At 43.6% G+C, this 26,883-nt stretch overlaps 1 protein-coding gene across 2 annotated transcripts in view; it reads left to right on the forward strand.

The window, feature by feature from the left end:
- The window catches only part of ABTB3 (ankyrin repeat and BTB domain containing 3), a gene marked incomplete at both ends in the record, with an annotated part of 305,359 nt that overhangs the window by 162,686 nt on the left and 115,790 nt on the right, over positions 1–26,883 (forward strand). For both annotated transcript variants that reach the window (XM_082850526.1, XM_082850527.1), the window contains one exon: positions 24,512–24,661. In XM_082850526.1, the coding sequence (XP_082706652.1) occupies positions 24,512–24,661 (150 nt within the window). The remainder of the gene's footprint in view (positions 1–24,511; positions 24,662–26,883) is intronic.

Genomic DNA, 26,883 nt, shown 5'->3' on the forward strand with positions numbered 1-26,883 from the left:
CATATGTGCTCATCCTAGCCCTGGCCTGCGTATGACAAGAGCGGGGCACAGCCATCCCAGGACTCCACCTCTCATGTAGGCCAGAGGGGCATCAGACAGGCTGGGACTGGCTGCCCTCATCAATTACCACTTCCAAGGCTCAGCCAGGACCTCACAGTCACATCTAAGGAGCTCCCCGGGCTTCCCTGGTGGCGCAGTGGTTGAGAGTCTGCCTGCCGATGCAGGGGACATGGGTTCGTGGCCTGGTCCGGGAAGATCCCACATGCCGCGGAGCAGCTAGGCCCGTGAGCCATGGCCGCTGAGCCTGCGCGTCCGGAGCCTGTGCTCCGCAACGGGAGAGGCCACAACAGTGAGAGGCCCGCGTACCGCAAAAAAAAAAGAAAAAAATAAGGGGCTCCCGTCCCTGAGTGCTCCCTGAACTTTGGGGAAGCCCTTCCTATCTTCAGCTGGTACTGCTGAAGGTACCAGGGCCTCTTAAGGTATTAGTTCCGATGTCCATTTCCCATGGGGTCAGCCAGGGCAGCTCCTCACTGTGCCTAATATAGTCTTTTACAAGCATCCAGGTCCTGGGTCTCTGGGTTCCAACTGTAGCTTTGCCCAAGTCACATAACTCTATCCTGCCTCTGTTTTCTCATCTGTAAAACGGGGATAATAATAGTAACTACCTCATATGGTTACTGTGAGGATTAAATGTGATAAGACTCAAAAGTATTTAGAATGGCACATAGTAAGTACTAAATGAAAGTAACTGTAAGAAAGATGGTGATGATGATGACGTCTGAGTTTCCGCAATGCTGCTGCTATTACTCCTACTACTGTGATTGCTGCTGTGACTATTAATGCCATTATTCCTACAGCTACCTTTTGTAGTGGTACTAATGCCACCACTAGGATAAGGGTGGTACTAATGCCACCCTCCAGGATATGCATAACAATTATGGGTTTATAAACCTTTGGAAATTTTAATGGCTCCCACTGAACCTGTAAAATGTTAATGTGCTGGTTAAGGGTTTTCATCCTATAGTTCTGCCTCCTGCCGCCTGGGCTCCTGCCTTATCCCCAGGCACCGCCTGCTGCCTGGCATTTCCCCAGGAATCACCTCTCTCCCCTACTTTCCCCCTCTAGCCAGACCAGCTCCTTCTTCCTTTTTTATTAACTCCCTCTCTTTTTAAAATTACACATTCCTATTACTCAGCCATAAAAAGAAATGAAATTGAGTTATTTGTAGGGAGGTGGATGGACCTAGAGTCTGTCATACAGAGTGAAGTAAGTCAGAAAGAGAAAAACAAATACTGTACGCTAACGCATATATATAGAATCTAAAAAAAAAAAAAATGAAGAACCTAGGGGCAAGACGGGTCATGAAGTCCTAGGGGCAAGACAGGAATAAAGACACAGACCTACTAGAGAATGGACTTGAGGATATGGGGAGGAAGAAGGGTAAGCTGAGAACAAGTGAGAGAGTGGCATGGACATATATACACTATCAAATGTAAGATAGATAGCTAGTGGGAAGCAGCCGCATAGAACAGGGAGATCAGCTTGGTGCTTTGTGACCACCTAGAGGGGTGGGATAGGGAGGGTGGGAGGGAGGGAGGTGCAAGAGGGAAGAGATATGGGAACATATGCGTATGTATAACTGATTCACTTTGTTATAAAGCAGAAACTAACACACCATTGTAAAGCGATTATACTCCAATAAAGATGTTAAAAAAAAATTGCACATTCCTAAGGACTCAGCTCAGATGTCATCTGTCTGCTGAAGTCTTCCTTGGCTGGGGAGAGATAAAGATGCAAAATAGGAAATCAGGTGTGGGGATTTTATTGTCCAGAATGGCAGCAAGAATAGAGGCAACAAAGACTCCTAATTAGATTCTGAGAACTGGTTTAGGAGAGAAGCCAAATTAGGAACCTGAAGCAACCAAATCTGCCTTCGAGTGGCTTAGATGAATTCTGCCGAGCATCTTGTAATAACAAGAAACCAGTTATTGAGCATCTACTATGTGCCAGATACCGTTCAGCTATGGATACATACAAAACAACCCTATGAGGTAAATGCTATTCTGATCATCCCCACTTTACAAATGAGGAAACTGAGGCACAGAGAGGTTCATTAATTTGGCTGGAGAGTTAATAGAAAACAGAGCTAGATTTAAACCCACTACTCTGTCTTTTTCTATCACAATTACTGTTTCTATTTCTATTTCCCCTCACCCATCTTCCCTTCATTCTGTGAGCTTAGGGTGGTAGAGACCAAGTCATTCACTATTCATTAATTCAGCAAATATTTCTTGCCCACCACCTGAAGATATAAAACATGTGAGTATATGAAAAGTACTTAGAAAAAAGTACTTAGTGCCTGGCACATAGTGGATGTTAGCTGCAGTCATCACCATCATCACCATCAGCATCAACATCACCATCATCACCGTCAGCATCATCACCATCATCACCATCAGCATCACCATCATCTTCATCATCTATACCCCCTGCACAAAACCTGGCACTAAGAAGGTTTTCAGTGAATATTTTGTTGAATGCTGGATGATGAGGCATTTCTCACAATCACTCATGTTCCCAGGAGGGACAGCTTTTCTGTGTCAGAAAAATCAACGCTCTTATTCTCTGAGTCCCCAGAGGAGCCATTTGCCACCATCTCCCTCCCTTGAAGTGGTGGATGCATCCTTCCTTCTCCTGGAAGGGGCTCGGTCCCACCTCAACTCTCTGAACCTAGTGGGCAGGAGTGATTCCCCCTTCTCATGCCAGAACACAGAGCCTGGCCCCGCTCCGTAAGCCCCTCTACCTTCCCTCCCCATTAGGAGGACCTCGAATCATAAGCACATCCCCAAAGCAGAAGACAGTCTCCAAACAGAAACTAACAAATGAAAGGAGGCTGGGGGCCCTGGGGAGAGCAACACTAACCCTCAAGGTCACTTCTTCAATGGGCTGCAGGGGATAAACGCCAAGAGCATCTCTGAAAATAAGTGCCAGATGCAATGATCTAAAAGCAGAGAGAGAAGCGTCTGGAAGAACAGAGGAAGAAAGTTATGAAAAATGGCATTCTTTGGTCATCTCTATTTCTGCGTTAAATGCTGGAATTTACCCAGAGGAGAAAAAGACAAAGGCTGAGAAGGTATTCCGACTGAAAATAGATAGTACAAAGTTTTAAAGTGAAATTAGATGTCTGGACTTCTAGAAAGATGATGTTCATTTCAGAATGGTTCTGTCAGGCGCCCAGCACCCTGCGGAGTTTTGTAAGGCTCAGTGTAATTATAGGGAGCGTTAGCCTCCTATGTCTGCTGTAACAAATGACTACAAGCTCAGTGACCTAAAACAGCATAAATTTCTTCTCTTACAGTTTGGGAGGTCAGAGTCCAAAATGAGTCTCACTGAGCCAAAACTAAGATGTCAGCTGGGCTGTGTTCCTTTCCGGAAAAGCCCTTTCCTTGCCTTTTCCAGCTTCTAGGGTTGCCCGCATTCCTTGGCTCTCGGCCTCCTTCCATCTTCAAGACCAGCTGTAGCTGGTCCAGTCTTTCTCACACGGCATCTCTCTGACACTGGTTCTTCTGCCTCCTTCTTCTCCATTTGAAGGACGCTTGTGATTACACTGGACCCACCCGGATAATCCAGAATAGTCTCCTAATCTTAAAATCACTTGATTAGCAACCTTAACTCTATCTGCTACCTTAATTCCTTCCACCCTTGCTATGTAACTTAACTTATTCACAGGTTCAAGGGATTAGGAAGTGGACATCTTTGGGGACCATGATGTTGCCCACCACATGGCATTATGACTATAGAATTATATGCTAGTTCTTTCAAAATTGGTAATTCATGTGGAATATTTCTCACCCATAAAAAAGAATGAAATAATGCCATTTGCAGCAACATGGATGGACCTAGAGATGATCATACTAAGTGAAGTAAGTCAGAGAGAGAAAGACAAATATCATATGATATCATGTATATGCGGAATCTAAGAAAATGATACAAATGAACTTATTTACAAAACAGAGACTCACAGACATAGAAAACAAACTTAAGTTTACCAAAGGGGAAAGGGGGTAGGGATAAATTAGGAGTTTGAGATTAACAGATACACACTACTATATATAAAATAGATGAATAAGGTCCTACTGTGTAGCACAGGGAACTATATTCAATATCTTGTAATAACCTATAGTGGAAAAGAATCTGAAAAAGAATATATATATATGAATATGTATATGACTATGTATATATATACACACATATACATATATAGGATATATATATACATATAGAAAGAAAACTGAATCACTTTGCTGTACACCTGAAACTAACACAACATTGTAAATCAACTGTATTTCAATTTAAAAAAAATTTTAATTGGTAATTCATCTCTGGAACTGGAAGTGGGTTTTCATTATCCATAAATGGGATTAAACCAAGTTCATGTGACCTCAGGAGAGTGACTTAACCTCTCTGGATAAACCTGTGTTTTCTCACCTCTAAAATAAAGAGTTTAGCGGTAAGCTCTGGTAATGAACGACTATGGCTTCACTATCTCATGCCCAGGGCCCAGCACGCAGTAGGCACTCAGAAAACGTTTGTGCTGACTTGGGGGAACTGGATTTAGTGGTATTTGAGGCTTCCCAGCCTTCAAGGTCTGTGGTTTCCTGACTCACGGTTCTAAATAACAGAACAGAACACAGATTTTCAAAATGGGTATTCACATCTGTCAGGAAACGCCTCCTGAGCAGAAGGTGTGTCATTTTTCTCTGTGGCACAAATCTTTGTACAAGAAGGCACCCGATGACACATACGCACACACACTAAACAGAAGGATGGACAACTGTGAATGTGTGTGTGTATATATACGTATACATGTATATATACATACACACACAGAGGGGGAGGGGGGAGAGAGAAGGAGAGAGAGAGACAGAGACAGAGACAGAGTGTGTGTGTGTGTGTGTGTGTGTGTGTGTGTATGGTGCTCAGTTTTGTCATCTGTAAGCTAAGAGCAAGAATAATAATACCAACTGCAGAAGGATGTTGTACGGATTAAACGAGTAGTTCATAGGGAACCCCCTGGTGGTCCAGCGGTTAGGACTCTGCGCTTTCACTGCCGAGGGCCCGGGTTCAGTCCCTGGTTGGGAAGTAAAATCCCACAAGCCATGTGTTGCGGCCAAATAAATAATACAATAGTTCCTACATGTAAAGAGTGCCTGGCTCCTAACAAGTGCCATATAAAACCTGAACTACTGTTTCTCATCAATATCATGATTCTCCTGCCACAGTACAGAATGGATGTGGGCGTTCTATGCGTCACCCTGCTGTGGGAAGTGGCGGGGGTCCCAGCCACCTGGGGAGACCTGGGGCAGCTGCTGAAGGAAGTGGCGTTTACGTTGTGCGTTGAGGAAAGGGGGACGCGCTCCCTGTTGAAAGCCGAGGACAGGGAGTTCTGGATGAGAGGAGCCATGGGGGCATGCGTGGAGGTGGAGAGCCGTGCTGAGGAAAGTGCATCCCTCAGTCACTTTGGGAGTGGTCTGAAATTCAGTTGGACAGCTAGGTTAGGTAAAGGTCGCAGGGGTGTCTAAATGCCTGGTGAAGAAGTTTCCATCTTATCCTCTAGGAAGTGGGGAGCCACTGAAGGTTGTTCGAGTGGAGAGGGTGGCCATGGGCTTAAGACTTTGCTCTAGGCAGTACGAAACATTTAAAATCACAGAGAAATAAGTTAGTCCTAAGGCTGCCGTAACAAATTACCGCAAACGGGGTGGTTTAATACAACTGTGAGAGAAATGTATTCTCTCATAGTTCTGGAGGTCAGAAATCTGAAATCAAGGTGTTGGCAGGGTTAGTTCCTACTGCAGGCTCTGAGGGTGAATCTGTGCTGTGCCTTTCTCCCAGCTCCTGGTGGCTGCTGGCCACCCTTGATCTTCCTTGGCTTGTAGACACATTACTTTAGTCTGTCTCCATCTTCACATGGCCATCTCCCCTCTGTCTCTGGGTCTCAAGTGGCCCTCTGCCTTTGTCTTATTAAGGACACATCATTGGATTCAGGGTCCAGCCTAAATCCAGGATGATCTCATCTTGAGATCCTGAATTACATCGGCAAGACCCTGTTAACAAATAAAAGATGTCCCGGGCTTAGGGCTCAGATTTGTCTCTTGAGGACCATCATTCAACTTACTACAGATGATTAAATCGATTGTCATATACACACTATTATATATAAAATACATAACCAACAAGGACCTACTGTAGAGCAAAGGGAACTATAGTCAATATTTTATAATAACCTGTAAGGGAAAAGAATCTGGAAAAATAGATATATATGTATGTATAACTGAATTACTTTGCTGTACACCTGAAACTAATACAATGTTGTAAATCAACTATACTTCAATTTAGCAAAAGAGAAAAAACAAAAAAAAAGTATAATGTAAAAAAACACACACAATTGTCCAGCACATGTCTACACACATGTCTACACATAAATGTACATTCCTGCCGTCAGCAGGATAGAGCTGTCGGAAGTATGGAAGTGCAAGGAGCCCTGAGTCATTTGGTTTTTTCCTGTGGTTCTTCTTATCTGTAAAAGTCAATGTGGTGTGTGTGGGCAGGCCTGGTGAGGGGGATGGAGGGAGCAACTGTGATCTCCACCTGGATGCACATGAGAGTCACTGGGGAGAACACTGAAAAAATACCAGTGCCTGGGCCCTGCCCCCCTAGAGATTCTGATTTCATTGGTCTGGAGTGGGGACTGGGTGTCAGTACTTTTTAATACTCTCTAAGTTATCCTCACGTGCAGTGCAGTTTGGTTCACTATGGGTATTTCAATGAGGGCAATATAGAGCCGAGGGAGTGAAAATTGGCTCTTGGGAGGCAAAAAAGCCCTTAGGATTACAATGGTTTGTGACCCTCCAAAGGGTCCCAGAACATAAACAGATACACAGTGTATCGATGCTAGTAAAATTCCATGGGGTGGGATGTTTTACAATATAGTATATTAATAGAAAATCTGAGGTACAGGGAGGCCAGCCGATCGGGAGACAATTGCCATCGAAAAGGTAGTCTGTTACTCTCGGCTCCCAAGAGGAGGGGCATGCCACACCTGGATGGGAGGGAGGATGGGTGGACACAGGGAAGCACCGGGGTTCAGCAGGCAGAGGAAGAGGGGGAAACGTGGGCAAGACCCTTTATTGTGGTCTTCAAAGGAACTGGCGAGGCAGGGTAAACAGATTTAGGATTGGCTAGTTTCAGTGGGCTCAGGGGCAGAGGGGTGTCCCTAATTGTTCTGTTACCTGCCGGCAGGGGGTGGGCGGGGTCAGTGATTAGGGTGGGTGGATAGTGGTCTGGAGCATGAGAGCCGGTTTAAGGAGGTGATTGTGAGTGTGGGCTCTGGATTGGTTGCTTTGCATTTGAAAAGCACGTTCACTAGCAAGTTGTTTGCTATCTCTAGGAACTGGCTAACCCTGGGAAGGATGGACCCTCCAGGGTCAGCAAGGACCCAGATGTCAAAGCATCAGAATATAGAAATAAGAGACATGGTGAATATAATGGAGGTATGGGTGGGGGACGGAAGAAAATGTCCAAAAAGACTTCTTGGGCAGAAGGAACCATAATAAAAAACGGTTGAGAAACATTGAGTTGTATCTGGGCTACATCATAGATTTCTTGATAGAACTCCCAGAACAGGTGCTAGGAGGAAGCATCTCCCTGGAAGCATCCTTATCCAGATGTACAGCTGGATAGGGCCACTCTTTGCCAGCAAGGACCATGAGCTTTCTTCCCGAGGGGCCCATGGCCTTGTCAAAAGTGCAGTACCTTTTTTTTTTTAGAAGCAAGGAAGGGGCGTGAACTTTGTGCCTTTTTTTTTTTTTAATTTATTTTTATATTTATTTTTGGCTGTGTTGGGTCTTCGTTTCTGTGTGAGGGCTTTCTGTAGTTGCGGCAAGCGGGGTCCACTCTTCATCGTGGTGCACGGGCCTCTCACTATCGTGGCCTCTCTTGTTGCGGAGCACAGGCTCCAGACGCGCAGGCTCAGTAGTTGTGGCTCATGGGCCTAGTTGCTCCGTGGCATGTGGGATCTTCCCGGACCAGGGCTCGAACCTGTGTCCCCTGCATTGGCAGGCAGATTCTCAACCACTGCGCCACCAGGGAAGCCCCCTACAGTACCTTTTAGCAGCAGCGACAAATGAGAATTTAGAGTCCTCTTGAGGTTGATTTTGCTCTGTAATCAGCTGCTGAGTTTTGGGCCTAATGGAAATGTAATGTTTTTAAAAGCCAATTTAGTAATCTTTGTATTTTCAACAGACTGTGAAAGCCCTATTAGTTATTTATATTCACTGTACACATGCATGCCTGCAAATGGCAGATTTATGCTTTTATGTGCCATTAATATCTACACTATGTTAACAGCAGCATTTAGCCAGCTCTCAGAATGTTGGCCTAATCTCCTCTATGCCTGTAGACACACATACACATACACACACACCCCTCTGTCATTCTGTGTGGTCAGCCATAGGGTATTTCAACTTGTTAAAGATCCTAGTGAATAGTTCCTCACTATATCGTATCAAATAAGTGATAAGTCTATAGTCACCAGGCTATTTAATTAAAGATAATCGGTCTTTGAAGACTTAGAATACAATTAAATATACTTAACACTGAAGCTCGGTTGAACATGATTTAATCTTTCTTGGGTGATTCAGGATCTTACAGACCTTGAGGGCCTTTGTTATGAATATAAACGATCTTCATGCTCTTACTCTGCAGAAGTTCCATTGGAAAGAAATTTCCAGTTGAAATCCTGCCAAATACACAGACTTTCACTGTAGAAGGTACCCTCGCAATTACTGGAAATGGTTTCTAGACATCCCAGGGATGACAAATCTGTGAACATTTGTCCTTGGCATAAAATGTTCTGACTGCTTCTGTGAAATCCGTTTTCCAGCCCCCTTTTCTTTCTCTATCAGGGAGAAATTCTCAGTGGGGTGCTAATGTATCATTAACACCATTCTTTAAAATGTACTAATCTTTCTTTTCCATCAAGAACTCTACCCAGGACTCATTCATTAATTCAACTTGTGTTTAGCAAGGAGGTCTCAGTGAGACACAGTAGAATTGAAGAGTTGGCAGCAGAGAAGGGTACAGCTAAATTTGTTTCAGGGCACATACTGTATATTCAAACAATGAATCCAGAAAGTCTCTTAAATGGATATATACATCCTTACCACTCCTCCTGCCTATCATTTCTTTCCTTCTTTTTCTAGTGTGATCACCTTCACTAGTTGAACCATATTCAAATACTTAATGATTCAGAATTTAAATTAATCTGGGAAAGAAACAGCTAAAAATAGCCCCAACATACGTTGTAAAAAGAAAAGGCAAAAACTGATAGAACTGCATGGAGAAATAGATAAATCCACTCTAATTGTTGGAGACTTTAACACCCCTCTATCAGAAATGGACAGATCCAACTGGTAGAAAATCAATAAGGACATAGTCGAACTCAGCACCATCAAACAACTGGATACAATGGACATCTATAGACTGCTTCATCCAACAACAACAGAATACACATTCTTCTCAAGCTCACATGGAACATTCACCAAGATAGACCACATTCTGGGACATGAAACACACCTTAACAACTTTAAAAGAATAGAAATCATACAATGTCTCTTTCTCAGACCACCGTGAAATTAAACTAGAAATCAATAACAGAGTGATAGCTGGAAAATCCCAAATACTTGGAGGTTAAACAACACTCTTCTGAATAACACATGGGTCAAAGAGAAAAAATCTCAAGAGAAGTTTTAAAAATATTTTGAACTAAGTGAAAACATAACAAAAATCTGTGGGATGCAGAAAAAGCAGTGCTTAGAGGGAAATTTATAGCAGTAAATTCATGTATTAAAAGAGAAGAAAGATGTAAAATCAAGAATCTAAGTTTTTGCATTAGGAAACTAGAAAGAGAAGAGCAAATTACATCAAAAGTAAGCAAATGAAAAGAAATAATAAGAATTAGAGCAGAAATCAATTAAAAACGGAAATGAATAGAGAAAATCGATGAAACCGAAAGCTGGTTCTTTGAAAAGACTGATAAAATTGATGAGCCTCTAGCCAGGCTAACTAAGAAAAAAAGAGAAATTACTAATATCAGAAATGGAAAAGGGGATATCACTATAGATCCCATGGACATTAAAAGAATAATAAAGAAATACTATGAACAACTCTCTGCTCACAAATTTGATAACTTAGGTGAAAGGTACCAATGCCTTGAGAGACCCAATCTACCAAGACTCACACAAGAAGAAACAGACGATCTAAATAGGCCTATATCTATTAAAGAAATTGAATCGACAGTTAATAACCTGCCAAAACAGAAAGCATCAGGCCCAGATAGTGAATGCTACCAAACATTTCAGGAAGAAATTATACCAATTCTCTACAACCTCTTTCAGAAGATAAAAGAAGAGGGAATACTTCCTAACTCATTCTATGAATCTACTATTACACTAATACCAAAACCAGACAACAATATTACAAGAAAACTACAGATAAATATCTCTTGTGAACATAGATGCAAAAATCCTGAACAAAATGTTAGTAAAACAAATCCAATAATGTATAAAAAGAACTTATCAGAGTCCTTCAATGCACCAGGAGTATTCTCGCCTCTGTGCCTTGGCTTTTGCTGCTCCCTCTGGTTTGCCTTTTCCTACACCATTCTCTTCCCCACCCCCCACCCAATTCACCTAGTGAACACCAGCTCATCTTTTAGTACTGATCCTAGGACAGTTCATCTATGAATCCTTTCCTGACACACCACTCAGGTAGAATATCCAATGTCTATTTGTGCTATTAGCGTAGCATGTACGAGCTTCTCTTACATCACCGGTGACACTCATGAGCATGTGTACTTATCCCACTAGATTATGAATTTCTTAAGGAGAGGGTCTGTGTCTTACTTTTCATCATAGTCCCAGTCTGGCACCTTATATGGGATGGATGGATGGAGGAATGGATGGATGGATGGAAGGAAGGGTAGGTGGGTGGATAATTAGATAGATGAATGGAAGTTAAGCTCCATGAGAGCAGCTACCCTCTATTGTCTTCTGCTGTATCTCCATCGTCTAGCACAATGTGTAGCACACAGCAGATGCTCAAAAATTAATTAATTACCCTTTAATTAATTAAAGGATGATCCAATTTAAAAGTGGAAGTTTGATCCTTCTCAAACACTTCCAAAATATAGCAGAGGGAGGAACACTCCCAAACTCATTCTACATGACCACCATCACTCTGATACCAAAACCAGACAAAGATGTCACAAAGAAAGAAAACTACAGGCCAATATCACTGATGAACATAGATGCAAAAATCCTCAACAAAATACTAGCAAACAGAATCCAACAGCACGTTAAAAGGATCATACACCATGATCAAGTGGGGTTTATCCCAGGAATGCAAGGATTCTTCAATATACGCGAACCAATCAACGTGATACACCATATTAACAAATTGAAGGAGAAAAACCATATGATCATCTCAATAGATGCAGAGAAAGCTTTCGACAAAATTCAACACCCATTTATGATAAAAACCCTCCAGAAAGTAGGCATAGAGGGAACTTTCCTCAACATGATAAAGGCCATATATGACAAAGGCCACAGCCAACATCATCCTCAATGGTGAAAAACTGAAACCATTTCCATTAAGATCAGGAAAAAGACAAGGTTGCCCACTCTCACCACTGTTATTCAACATAGTTTTGGAAGTTTTAGCCACAGCAAGCAGAGAAGAAAAAGAAATAAAAGGAATCCAAATCAGAAAAGAAGAAGTAAAGCTGTCACTGTTTGCAGATGACATGATACTATACGTAGAGAATCCTAAAGATGCTACCAGAAAACTACTAGAGCTAATCAATGAATTTGGTAAAGTAGCAGGATACAAAATTAATGCACAGAATTCTCTTGCATTCCTATACACTAATGATAAAAAATCTGAAAGTGAAATTAAGAAAACACTCCCATTTACCACTAGAACAAAAAGAATAAAATATCTAGGAATAAACCTACCTAAGGAGACCTGTATGCAGAAAATTATAAGACACTGATGAAAGAAATTAAAGATGATACAAATAGATGGAGAGATATACCATGTTCTTGTATTGGAAGAATCAATATTGTGAAAATGACTCTACTACCCAAAGCAATCTACAGATTCAATGCAATCCCTATCAAACTACCGCTGTCATTTTTCACAGAACTAGAACAAAAAATTTCACAATTTGTGTGGAAACACAAAAGACCCCGAATAGCCAAAACAATCTTGAGAAAGAAAAACGGAGCTGGAGGAATCAGGATTCCTGACTTCAGACTATACTACAAAGCTACAGTAATCAAGACAGTATGGTACTGGCACATAAACAGAAATATAGATCAATGGAACAGGATAGAAAGCCCAGAGATAAACCCACGCACATATGGTCACCTTATCTTTGATAAAGGAGGCAAGAATATACAGTGGAGAAAAGACAGCCTCTTCAATAAGTGGTGTTGGGCAAACTGGACAGCTACATGTAAAAGAATGAAATTAGAACACTCCCTAACACCGTACACAAAAATAAACTCAAAATGGATTAAAGACCTAAATGTAAGGCCAGACACCATCAATCTCTTAGAGGAAAACATAGGTAGAACACTCTATGACATAAATCACAACAAGATCCTTTTTGACCCACCTCCTAGAGAAATGGAAATAAAAACAAAAATAAACAAATGGGACCTAATGAAACTTAAAAGCTTTTGCACAGCAAAGGAAACCATAAACAAGACGAAAAGACAACCCTCAGAATGGGAGAAAATATTTGCAAATGAAGCAACTGACAAAGGATTAATCTCCAAAACATACAAGCAATTCATGCAGCTCAATATCAAACAAACAAACAACCTAATCCAAAAATGGGCAGAAGACCTAAATAGACATTTCTCCAAAGAAGATATACAAATTGCCAACAAACACATGAAAGAATGCACAACATCACTAATCATTAGAGAAAGGCAAATCAAAACTACAATGAGGTATCATCTCACGCCAGTCAGAATGGCCATCATCAAAAAATCTAGAAACAATAAATGCTGGAGAGGGTGTGGAGAAAAGGGAACCCTCTTGCACTGTTGGTGAGAACGTAAATTGATACAACCACTATGGCGAACAGTATGGAGGTTCCTTAAAAAACTAAAAATAGAACTACCATATGACCCAGCAATCCCACTACTGGGCATATACCCTGAGAAAACCAAAATTCAAAGAGTCATGTACCAAAATGTTCATTGCATCTCTATTTACAATAGCCAGGACATGGAAGCAACCTAAATGTCCATCAACAGATGAATGGATAAAGAAGATGTGGCACATATATACAATGGAATATTACTCAGCCGTAAAAAGGAACAAGACTGAGTTATTTGTAGTGAGGTGGATGGACCTAGAGTCTGTCATACAGAGTGAAGTAAGTCAGAAAGAGAAAAACAAATACCGTATGCTAAGATATATATATGGAATCTAAGAAAAAAAGAAAAAGAAAAAAAATGGTCAGAAAAACCTACGGGCAAGATGGGAATAAAGATTCAGACCTACTAGAGAATGGACTTGAGGATATGGGGAGGGGGAAGGGTAAGCTGGGACAAAGTGAGAGAGTGGTATGGACATATATACACTACCAAAGGTAAAATAGATAGCTGGTGGGAAGCAGCCTCATAGCAGCAGGAGATCAGCTCGGTGCTTTGTGACCACCTAGAGGGGTGCGATAGAGAGGGTGGGAGGGAGGGAGATGCAAGAGGGAAGAGATATGGGGACATATGTATATGTATAACTGATTCACTTTGTCATAAAGCAGAAACTAACACACCCTTGTAAAGCAATTATACTCTAATAAAGATGTTAAAAAAATTAAAAAATAAAAGTGGAAGTTCAGATGGATGGATAAATGAATGGTTGAATGGATGAACTGATTAATACATTTAAATTATAAGTATTCAAGAAGAAGATGCATGGCCACCTTGATGTAGAGCAAGAAAGTCTCCATCGTCCAAAAAGCTGTCTCCTCATTGTTTTACTCTGGCCTGTTGCCATGTGTTAATTGAAATGTCAAAGACTAGTTTTTCACTCAAAATAGTCTAACACACAGCTTCGCTGTCAGTAGCACCCAGTGCTGAGTTTTATCACCACCACATGAAAGTATGCCCACAAGTGTCACTGCTATATAACACTGGTAAACAAGGGAGACAGATGCTTTTCAGAGAACTCCCAAATGGCCACAGTCCATGGTCCTGGGAGCCAGATGATCTTCAAAATCTGATCAACCTCTGACATTTCCACAGCTACCCAAGACCCAGCTGGAGGTGGAAAATACCTCTTAGGAGGAGTCAGGGACTGAAGCAGAAACTCACAAGCCCTGCAGAGCCCCAGGTGCACTTCACTGCAGAGATTAGAAAACTGGGAAAATGAGTCTTTCTCTCTCCTCTTAAGCCCCTGCGAGATGGATGTAGCTCAGAACTCTATGGGGAAAGTTGCAAGGATAATGCAATAAAGACAGAACGCTGGGAGAGGAGGGAGCGCACAGGAAGTAACCAACAATCTTGTAAGGATGTTTAACTGTGCTTGCTAGTGACAGGGAAGAGGAAGAAGAGGGGGGAAAGCACAAACCACAGTGGGGCTTACATGACGAGGCTCTACATCATGGGAGGTCAGGAGAGAGCAGGAAAGCCTGTACAGCATCTCCACATGGGTGGCCAGTGGGTGTCTCAAGTTAAGGAAAACCAGAACTGAACTCCTGATCTTTACCCCAAACTTGACCCTCCTGCAATGTTCCCTGTTTCAGTAAATGGTAAACCCCTCCTTTCAATCATGCAGGTCAAAAACCTTGGACTTGCTCTTGTCTCCTTTTTTTCTTACACCTTGCACCCAATTGGCAACTCCATCAGCTTTTCCTTCACTTTTCTTTTTTTTTTTTAGATGTTTTTTTGATGTGGACCATTTTTTAAGTCTTTACTGAATTTGTTACAATATTGCTTCTGTTTTATGTTTTGGTATTTTTGGCCCCAAGGCATGGGGGATCTTAGCTCCCCGACCAGGGATTGAACCTGCACCCGCTGCGTTGGAAGACGAAGTCTCAACCACTGGACTGCCAGGGAAGTCCCCTCCTTCACTTTTCTAGCATCTCCACCATATCTACTCTGGTTCTGCCCTGGCCACTCCCTACAGTCTGTTCTCAACCCACCAGCTGGAGTGACCCTCAGAAAAGGTCAGGTCACACCCCCCCAAAACTCCAAACCCTCCAGCGGCTCCCATCTTGCTCAGAGTAAAAGCTAAAGTCCACGGGCTTCCCTGGTGGCGCAGTGGTTGAGAGTCCGCCTGCCGGTGCAGGGGACACGGGTTCGTGCCCTGATCTGGGAGGATCCCACATGCCGCGGAGCGGCTGGACCTGTGAGCCATGGCTGCTGAGCCTGCGCGTCCAGAGCACAGCAACGGGAGAGGCCACAAGAGTGAGAGGCCCGCATACCGCCAAAAAAAAAAAAAAAAAAAAAAAAAAAAAAAAAAAAAGCTAAAGTCCAGAGTTGCCTACGAGACTCCACCCAGTCCTCCTTCATCACTTCTCTTATCACTTCACTTCACTTCTCACTTCTCTTATCACCTACTGCTTTCCCCTCACTTTCTCTCTTCCTTCCTCTAACAAGCCAAACCCACCCCCTCAGACCTTTGCCCTCACATCCCCCCTGCTCGTCCCCCAAGATATCAGCCCTGCTCCCATGTTCACTCCCTTCAAGTCTCTCTTTGAATGTCCCCTTCTCCGTGTGACGCCGCTACCCCACCCAGCACTCCCCATCCTCCTTTCCTGCTCTGTTTTTCTCCATGGCGCTTACCACCCAGCTGGCTGCATATTCTAATTATGTATTTGGAACACACATACCAAGATGGCAAGAATTTCCAGTATTTTGCTGCTGGATCCTCAGTACCTAGAACTGTACCTAGCACCTAGTAGGCGCTCAGCTAATACTCACTGAATGAATGAATGAACAGAGTATTTTCCCTTTGTTTTTCTGCAGCTTTTCTTATTTATCCATCAGTGTTAGAGACGCACCATCACCCCAGTGTCCCTGTGTGCCACGCACCACGTACAATGCCTTAATAACATCATGGCTGCCTCTGTGGCCTGCTCTAAAGGCTGACACTCCCTGACCTAGACTTTAATTAGTCCCCTTCACTCCTGAGCTGACTGCGAGGGAAAGCTGGCTGCATCTGGCTCACGTGGGGAGGGCCGCGTGTGGGGTCACCTTGGACTACTTCCTCCTTCGTGGCCCCCACCCCCGTCCCCACCTTGTCCCTGCCTCTCTGCCTCAGTGCCCAGCATGCACACCGGGTACAGTTTTCTTACTGTCTCAGGATTTCCTCTCTGGACTGAGAGCTTCCTAAGAACAGGAACTTCTTTGAGTCTTGAGATCTCAAAAGTGGCATTTGAGTTGGGCCTTGAAGGATGAACATGAACTTGCTGGGCACCCGTCAAAAATGGAGATAATAGGTATAAAGATGAGGGAGAGGAAGAAATGGACATTGTGGGTGTCAACCACTCTTTCTAGAATTTCAGCTGAGAAAAGGGAAGAGAGAGAAACAGGATAGCTGGAAGGTAAAGATTTAGTTTTTAAGTCCAAACTTCTTTTGGCCCAATGCTCTCAATGGTCCACCCCTGCCTCCCGGTCCAGCCCCTTCTCCCAACTTCTGCACCCTCTTGTACCCTCTGTTCCAGCCACTCTTATATGCAAAGCACATACCTCTGGGCCTTTGCTTTTCTTTGGAATGTCCTTCTCTAATCATCATCATCTTTTTTTTTTTTTTTTTTTTTGCGATACGCGGGCCTCTCACTGTTGTGGCCTCTCCCGTTGTGGAGCACAGGCTCCGGACGCGCAGGCTCAGAGGCCGTGGCTCACAGGCCAGCCGCTCCGTGGCATGTGGGATCTTCCCAGACCGGGGCACGAACCTGTGTCCCCTGCATCGGCAGGTGAACTCTCAACCACTGCGCCACCAGGGAAGCCCCACCATCATCTTTATAATCATGATCACATTTGTTGAGCTATTTATAGGGTCCAAGATTTACATGTATTAAGTCATTTGATCTTCCAGCGGCCTTATAAGGATTGTACAGTGACCATTCCCATATTATTCACAGGGAAACGGAGGTACAGGGAGGCCAAATAGCATCCCTGGGCAACATTGCTGTGAAGTAGCACAGATGCAATTCAACCTGAACGTTCATTCGGGCTCCAGAATCCACACTCTTTCAACTCTGCTGTAAGGCATCTGCTTCCCCAGGTCCCCTAAGCTCCCCTGGGAAGCTGCCCTGAAGCTCCCAGGCCAACTTGGGTTCACCCACTGCGCTCCACGGGGACTTCATTAACGTCTCTGCTCTGGTGTTTCTCCCGTAGTGGTTCAATTGGTGGCGGGGGTGTCTCCCCTGCCAACCGGGAGCCTGTGAGAACAGAAATGTGTCCTGTCTTCATGGTGCTCAGTATTGGTGGTTGAATGAATGAATGGTCCATAGATCTCTTCATGTTCTTTTAAGGTTGGCAGGCTTATTCCTTCTGTGTACTTCAGCCTCCACGGATGGGCATGTTATTGAACCCATTCCTGAAAATTCTGCATCTTTGCGTTTTCTACCTCTTATTTCTTGTGATGGTTTGGCTTCAGACTTCCTAAGAACTTTCCCTTTGAATGTAATTCATTATGGGGCGGGGGGTGGGGGGTGGGGGCGGGGCAGGGCACGAAAATGAACCGTGGTCTGGATGTATCCTGACTGGAGTACGGCATGCCTCTCACAGATGAATGTGCTTGCCAAGACAGTCCTGAATTTGTCTCCCACTGCCAAGTCTCTTAAAATAAAAAGGAATTTCCAAGCCGCTTATGCAAACATTAAAAAAAATCTGATAACTTCCTATCTTGTTTCTTAATAAACTGAACAGTAAAAGAAAACACTCTGGCACCGTGTTATTGAATTTCTAAATCTTTACCTTCAAAGAACTTCACTTAGATTATTAGCAAACATTTCATATCCCATTACAGCCTCACAACCATGCTAGGAGGTAGATAGTATCAAACATGTTACAGAGGGAGAAACAGAGGCTCAGAGAGCCAAGTCGCAAGCCCCAGGCCACACAGCTGGAAGACGGCAAGGCGGGAATCTGAACCCAGCCAGGTCTGTCCGGTGCCAGTTTGAGGGCTGGTCTGCTGCACCCCAGCTGCTTCCTTCCCATTTCTTAAAGCTGGGACTGGTGCCAGGACGCTCCACTTTAAATTCTGGGGATAACTTAGCAGAAGACAAAGCCTAGCCTGGCAAGGAGGGCATAGGAGAGTCTGTTCCCTTCTCACAGCCAGAGACAGGCAAGGCAGAACCCCAGCCTGGGCCCAGGGTGCCAAGACCTATGTAGCCTCCTCCTCCATCACCACCGTCAACATCAAGGGGAGAATGGATGAGTGCTGATGGCTGTCTTATTTGGTTTTCTCTCGGTGGGTAAATAACATCCTAGTCCAGTGATAGCATGGAGACACAGAGAAAAGCTGAGAGGAGAAAAAGGATGGCATGGTTATATTTGCCAAGGAGCCATCCAATCATATAGGAAGGTAGGCATTCAGGGAGGCAGAATTGCCCTGATCGCCCCATCGGAGACAGAATGCCAGATGTGGTTGGTCCAGGGGCCCACCCAGAGGAGCGGTTTTCATATTTTCTGTTCTAAATGCCCTAACCAAAAAGTTGTCTGTCTCCAGTCGCACAAGGTTTTGGAAAGATGATCTGCAAGACTATTTGAATCCAGACATTAAATAAACAAAACTGCACATTTGTGGGAACAGGCCATTTAGTAGACGCTTACTATAGGCTGGAGGCCTTAAATATTTATCTAGTTTAATCACTGCAATAAACTGATGCAGTAGATATTTTAACCCCTCTTTGCAGACACAGAAGCTGACTGGGGATCTGGGAAGTGCTTTGTCCAGGTTGCCCAGGGGACTGGGGCAGGACTGGAGCCTGGCTCTGTCAAGAGCCCATGGTCATGCCTGGCCCCTCTGTCCCACCTACAGCCAGTCAGTCCCAGGTTGCTTATGGCTGGAAATGTGGACATTCAAAGGCATTGGTTCATCCTCTTTTAGCACTGGCCAACCCCTTTGAAAATGTGAATGGATTTTCCCTTAGACAACGTACAACCCACCCCAAAGTAATAGATTTCGGTAAGACCATGACCCCTTCAACATAGTGGACCCTCTCCTGTGATCACCTGCTCTCCAGGGGAATTATTTCCTTTAGGTCCAAAGACATATTTGAACCTTAGGTTCCCCCTGTTTTTAAACTTGAGTCTTAATCACCAGGCTGTGGCTGTCCTTGGCTCCAGTAATGGAAATTGATGAGTGGTCCAAAACGGAGACCTGCAGCTAACACTAAAATATGATACTGGGACCTTCTTAATGACCTAGTTGATTTTTATACAAAAAAATAAATGACTCTAGTTTATGTGTGTACTCCATATGAAGTCCTCAAAACAAAAGAAAAAAAAGGAAAACCCTGGTATATAATCTTTGCATAATAGATTAATTATAGACTTCCCAAATCCTAGTACTCTAGCTTTCAAAGCTTCTTGGAATAATTATATTTTCACATTTAAATTTCATAACCCTCTAAAAGAAGGAGGAATAATTCTGAGGGAAATTATTTATTCTTATGATGAAGCATAAAGTAGTGCAAAGCTGGGCTTATACACAGTAACTGATCTTCATCTCAGTTAACATATGTCAAGCATATACTATTACTCAGCACATGCAAAGTAAGTTCTTTAGTACACATTGTCTCACTTCATCCCCACCCGCAGCAGCGCCATGAGGGAGGCAAGGCCATTCCTATCACTCCCATTTCACAGAAGAGGAAACTGAGGTCCAGAGAGGCTCTGTGACCTGCCCAAGGTTAAACATGGGTGGGAAGTGGCAGAGCCAGGACTGAAGCTCTGGGTTCCAGCCTCCACATCCCGTTTGCTTCTGCCTCAACCAACATGTGAAGCAATGTTTCAGATACAGGCCTGGGCTAAGAACTTGCTGCACACAGTGCAATTACCAAGAAAGCAATCCTGTGAGCACATGTCAGGGCCATTTGTACTTCATCCTCCCTGACATTCAGGGCTCACTCGCAGGCCTCCTTTGCTGTGAAGCCCCTGATCACCACCCCGTCCCCCAGCGGAGGCCCTCATCCCCTGAACGTTGGGTCACTTGTCACACTGGGTCGTGGTCATCTGGTGTCATTTGCCGTGAGCACTTTTAAGGGAAGTAAATCTCTGAATCAAGAGTCAGGAACGTCAGAGGCGTCAGATGAGGGATTGGCCCAACATTCATTGCCCTGGCAATGGCTACTTGCCTTGGCCTCTGACCAGATGTCTGGGCAGGTGAGCAAGCAGGAGGAAACAGAGATGACTCAGGGCGTCCCTGCCTGGGGTGATCGGGGGGATGACTCAGCTGTTAAGAGAAAAGGACAGGCAGGAGGCCGGCCTTGGATGGTGGGCATTTCTGTGAAGGTCTTGTCTTTCCTAAAAAGCTGAGGGTTCCTGAAGTGCAGGGATCGCCTCTCAGCCATCTCTACGTCCCGTGTGGAGCCCGGCCCAGCGCTAAGTAGTAAATCGTCAATCTGTATTGTCCAATTAATGCCAAGTTGTGAACTGGCCCAGCCCACAGTGTTTTTCAGACTGCCAGTCATGACCCACTAGTCGACCATGAAATCACTTCTGGTGCTGCAGACAGCATTTTTTATTGATAAGATAGAAAAGAAGTGAAAAGAAAAAATTGAGAGTGCCTCATACATAGTAAGGATCAGTGTTATTTTTCATGAACTTTTTCATGGAAAACATGAAAAATGTGTGTAGTAGTAGTGGTGGCGATGGTGTGTGTGTGTGTGTACTGGGTCATGATGTAAAATACATTCTTTTTTTGTAGTTTTTTAAAATTTTTATCGGAGTACAGTTGCTTTGCAGTATTGTGTTAGTTTCTACTGTACAGCAAAGTGAATCCACTATATGTATACATATATCCCCTCTTTTTTGGATTTCCTTCCCATTTACGTCACCACAGAGCACTGAGTAGAGTTCCCTGTGCTATACAGTAGGTTCTGATTAGTTATCTATTTTATGCATAGCATCAGAAGTGTATACACTGTATCAATAGTGTATATACTATATCAATCCCAATCTCCCAATTCATCCCACCACCACCCCTTTCCCCCGTGGTATCCATACATTTGTTCTCTATGTCTGTGTCTCTATTTCTGCTTTGTAAATAAGATTGTCTATACCAATTTTTTCAGATTCCACATATATACGTTAATATACGATATTTATTTTTCTCTTTCTGACTTACTTCACTTTGTATGACAGTCTCTAGGTCCATCTACGTCTCTACAAATGACACAATTTCGTTCCTTTTTATGACTGTGTAATATTCCATTGTATATATGTACCACATCTTCTTTATCCATTCCTCTGTTGATGGGCATTTAGGTTGTTTCCATGTCCTAGCTATTGTAAATAGTGCTGCAATGAACACTGGGGTGCACGTGTTTTTGAATTATGGTTTTCTCAGGGTATATGACCAGTAGGGAGATTGCTGGGTCATATGGTAATTCTATTTTTAGTTTTTTAAGGAACCTCTATACTGTTCTCCACAGTGGCTGTACCAATTTACATTCCCACAAATAGTGCAAGAGGGTTCCCTTTTCTCCACACCTGCGCCAGCATTTATTGTTTGTAGATTTTGTGATGATGGCCTTTCTGACCAGGGTGAGGTGATACCTCATTTTAGTTTTGATTTGCATTTCTCTAATGATTAGTGATATTGAGCATCTTTTCATATCCTTGCTGACCATCTGTATGTCTTCTTTGGAGAAATGTCTATTTAGGTCTTCCACCCATTTTTGGATTGGGTTGTTTGTTTTTTTGATATTAAGCTGCATGAGCTGTTTGTATATTTTAGAGATTAATCCCTTGTCAGTTGGTTCGTTTGCAAATGTTTTCTCCCATTCTGAGGGGAGAAAACATTTGCATTTTCTCCCATTTTTGTCTTGTTTATGGTTTCCTTTGGTGTGCAAAAGCTTTTAAGTTTAATTAGTAAAATACATTCTTATTGAGTCTAAAATTTTTGGAAAACAATGGTTAGAGAACAATCTCAGTAACTTGAACAGCTTCCTGATTATAGGAACATTAACATCTAATGGTCATTTGCATTGTTCATCCATTTATTCATTATTCATTGAAAAAAAAAATCTACTATGGTTGCCTTCTCCACCGTGTCAGCCTGTTAGGTGTGAAGGTGAAACATTCAGAACAAGTGACTGGTTCAGTGTGGCTGGAGCCACTAACTAGGCAGCAGGGCCCAGAGGAGGTGTGTGTTGGGTGCCACCTCACGCCTGCCCATCTTCAAAGGAGAAGCCTCTGGTTGTTTTTTTTACCATCTTTATTGGAGTATAATTGCTTTCCAGTGTTGTGTTAGTTTCTGCTGTATAACAAAGTGAATCAGCTATACGTACACGTATATCCCCATGTCCCGTCCCTCTTACGTCTCCCTCCCACCCTCCCTATCCCACCCCTCTAGGTGGACACAAAGCACCGAGCTGATCTCCCTGTGCTATGCAGCTGCTTCCCACTAGCTGTCTATTTTACATTTGGTAGTGTATACATGTCAGTGCTACTCTCTCACTTCGTCCCAGAGGAGGCGTTGTTTGCTGAGCTTTTGTGTTTGGAGCAGGGTGAGAAGTGGACTTGAATTTTTTTTTTTTAACATCTTTATTGGAGTATAATTGCTTTACAATGGTGTGTTAGTTTCTGCTTTATAACAAAGTGAATCAGTTATGTATATACATATGATCCCATATCTCTTCCCTCTTGCGTCTCCCTCCCTCCCACACTCCCTATCCCACCCCTCTAGGTGGTCACAAAGCACCACCAAACGTAAAATAGATAGCTAGTGGGAAGCAGCCACATAGCACAGGGAGATCAGCTCTGTGCTTTGTGGACTTGAACTTCAACCTTTGTGTTCTGTCTGTCCCCTCACCCTGACAGTTGGCTTAAATAATTCAGCACCTGTATATTGATACTGCTTTATTGTACCTCAGTTGTTTTGTCACTGGCAGTCTTGTTTCTCCAGTGAGTTTATACTTGAATACGTCTTCTGCTTCTTTTCCATCTCCTAGCAGGATTGGGAATACTGTAGGCATTCAATAAGTGCTTCCTACTTATTGACAACTACCTTTGTTCAGGTCCCTGCTAAGATATCCCTTTATTCCTCATCTTCTCTTACCATAGAGCATGTGTCATTTGGCTTTGTGGTTATGTGTGTAACAGTCCATCTCCTTCACTTAGACTGTGAGCCCACTGAGAACAGGAAGTATGTGTATTCTGTCCATCACTGTATCCTCAGCCCCTAACTTAGCACAATGCCTGCCTTGTTCATTGTCTCCTCAGTGATTGACACTTGGTAGGTGTATCTGTTAGTTATCACCATAATAATGCTGAGTAGCAAATAACCCCAGTGACAAATTAAATTAGCATTTGCTTTTGTGGGGCAGCTCTAAGCTGCAGATTGTTACTGCATTGGCTCTGTCTGTCTCTCACCTTTCTTAGACCAGCAGGCTAACCAGGGTGTGTTTTTCTCATAACAATGGCAAAAACACGAAAGAGCAGGTTCAGCCACACAGGTGCTTTTCAGGCCTTTGGTTCCATCATGTCTCTTAATATACCTTTGGCCAAAGTTCATCAAGCCCAAAGTCAAGGAGCAAGAAAGCGCACTCTGCCTATGGAGGCTGGGGAGGATATGGGAACAGTGATTATTTCTGAATAATCAACAAAGTAAGTTCTCGCTAAATGTTCATGGAATGGGGAGGACAGGATGAAAATAATTGGATTCCAGGGATTTCCCATGGGTATTCACCATACAAGTTACAAAAGTCCGTGGGGACTTTTCACCTCCTGACATACAGCTCTCTGGAGAAAGCCAGGGCCTTGTCTAACAGATAACAGCCCAGCCACCCAGAGTTAAATTTGCTGGGCAAGTAAAGCAAGCTCTCAAAAGAATCCCAGCAGAGACGTCCTCCAGGGTGCTCTGGGAGGCAACTGCCTCTGGGACAGAGAGTGGGACAGTGACCGCTGGGTTCTCTGCGTGGAAGGAATCCCTGCCAGGTCTGAGGAGATGATTTTCTTTTGTGTCCTTTGGAAATGTGTGCATACAGACGGATGCCACCGTGTTTGTTAAAATCAGCAAAAGACCTTTTAAAAGAGCTAGACATCATCTCTAAGAGGATTCAGAGCCTTGGTTCCCATGTTGGCTTTGTGGTACCAGCCCTGGTGCGGTTTGAGGCTGTGCAAGGTTTTGCACCCCTCCTTTGGTTAACTGAACAATAACAATCTATTTTCCTTTCACTCTCTCTCCCCACCAACCATAGGGGTACTCTGCCTGCCAGACAGCCTGAACCTTCACCGAGACCCGCAGCGGACCAGCAAACCGGGAGAGCTGCCCATGTTCAGCCAGTCCGAGCTGAGGACCATCGAGCAATCCTTGTTGGCCACCCGCGTGGGCAGCATCGCGGAACTGAGTAAGTGGACGCTGGTTCTCTTACCCTGTCTGTTCCCAAGCGACCAGCTGCCCTTAGGGCAGTGCTTTGTAACCAGCCAGGGGATTCCTTTTATTGAGTGCCTGCTGTGTACACACACCTGTGCTGATGGCCGTGGTGAAGGCAGCAGCTCTGGAATCAGGCAGACTGGTAAAGTTCCTGGCTCGGCCTCTGATGTAGGTCAAGTTCCTACCCTTTTCTGAGCCTCCATTTCCTTTTCTATAAAATAGAGAAAATGATAATACTCAATAGTTGTGGCGATTTAGCAAGCTAATGCCCATGAAGGGGTTCACCACGGTACCTGGCACACAGTAAATCCTGCAAATGCTATTGATTTCTACAGTGGGATCACATCTGTCCTCTATTCAGAATCCTCCACGGGCTCCGCATCTGATCCGTAGGGAAAGCCAAAGTCCTCAGAATTACGTCCAGGCTCGCCCACCTGTATTCCTCAGACATCTTCTTCCACTCTCTCCCAAGGCCCACTTAACTCAGCCACACTGGCCCTTGTTGTTCCTTGGACATAGCAGGCACACCTTAGGGCCTTTGAATGTACTGTTCCTTCACCACTCTCATCCTCCAGATACCCACATAGCTTGCTCCCTAGTTATCTTCAAGTCTCACCCAAATGTTACCCCTTAATGAAGCTTTCCCTAACCACCCTATGTAAAATTATAGCACCCTGAGGACCCTAATCCCTCCTCACTGCTTTACCTTCCTTCCCAGCTGTTACCCTATGACATACTCTATTTTTTTGTTTGTTTTTTCAATAACAGCTCCACTGAGATAGAATTCATATCCAGTTCACCTACTTAAAGTGTATCATCATTCAGTGGCTTTTAGTATGTTAACCAAGCTATACAAGCATAACCACAGTCAATTTTAGAACATTTTCATCACCCCAACAAGAAAGCTGAAAACCATTAGCAATCATTCCCCTCCCTCCTTCCCCTAGTCACACTCTATAGTTTACTCATTATTTTTTTTAATTGTCTGTTTCCCACTACTAGAATATTTTTTCATGGAGAGTACACAATTTGTTTTGTTTGTTGTTGTAACCTCAACACCAAGAATTTTGCTTGACACATAGTAGGCCCTCAGGAAATATGAAGAAAGAAAGAGACAGAGACAGAGACAGAGAGACAGCAAGACAGTGGGAGAGAGAGAGAGGGAGAGAGAGAGAGAGAGGGAGAGAAAGGGGCAGAAAGGTGGAGAGAAGAAGGCTGGGGTGTCCCAAGTTTGAGCAATGATTGCTGTGCTTGTATATCCCCTAATTCGGGGCTGTGCTTTCTGAGTCTGGCCAACCAGAGGAAAATAAAACTGTATTTACTTATGATCCAATTGATTGTCAAATGACATAGCCATGTGTTAGTTCCGGATGGAACTGGAGCATTGATCTCAGAAATGCTAGAGTATGTTAAATTATGAGTTGGTGTGATATTCTAGAAAATTCTGAACTATGAAAGAATTCAGGACCCATAAAGCAACTTGTGCCTCTTCCCCAAAATTCCCTGTACACCCGGGACAAGCATCCACCCTTGAGTATACGACTCGCACCTCTGAAAAGGGAAGCAGTAGCCAATTCAAGCCGTAGGGGGACCTTATGGTCACTAGAGTTACTTTCCTGGCACCTGAATTTCGAAATTGTGCTTGCATTCCCATCAAACCCCTGAAGTCCTAAGATGCCTCCGATGACAGGGTCTTCCAGCCACTGGTCAGTTGTACGATTGTTCTTAAACTTTTTGCCGTGGACCCCTTTGGCAATCTGATGAAGCCTATGGACCCTGCCTCAGAATAATATTTTTAAATGCAAAAAATAAAGTGCGTAAGTTTATAAAGGAAGCTAATTATATTAAAATACAGTTATCAATATATTTTTACCTCAACTGTGATACAGTAATTCTATGCCTTTTTTATTGGAACATTGTAAAACAAGATCTAGCAGCAGCTCTGATGAGCCATTATTTTGAGGTAGTGATGTGTGTGAAGGATATTTTGAGATATCTGCAACAATTGGAATGGGATAAGGAAAGGTCTGTATTTTAACAGCTCCCCAGGGATTCAGATGTAGCTGGTCCAAGCAGCTCCCCTGGGGAAACATCTCAAAGAAGAAATGCCATACTGTTTGGGACTCTGCAAATTTCCAAGACATGCCCGTGACCTTGGAAAGGCCGAATCTGGCTACAGGGTTGGTTCATGTCTGT

This window comes from Leucopleurus acutus (assembly GCF_964270905.1).
Source record: "Leucopleurus acutus genome assembly, chromosome: 11".
NCBI classification, from domain to species: Eukaryota; Metazoa; Chordata; class Mammalia; order Artiodactyla; family Delphinidae; genus Leucopleurus; species Leucopleurus acutus.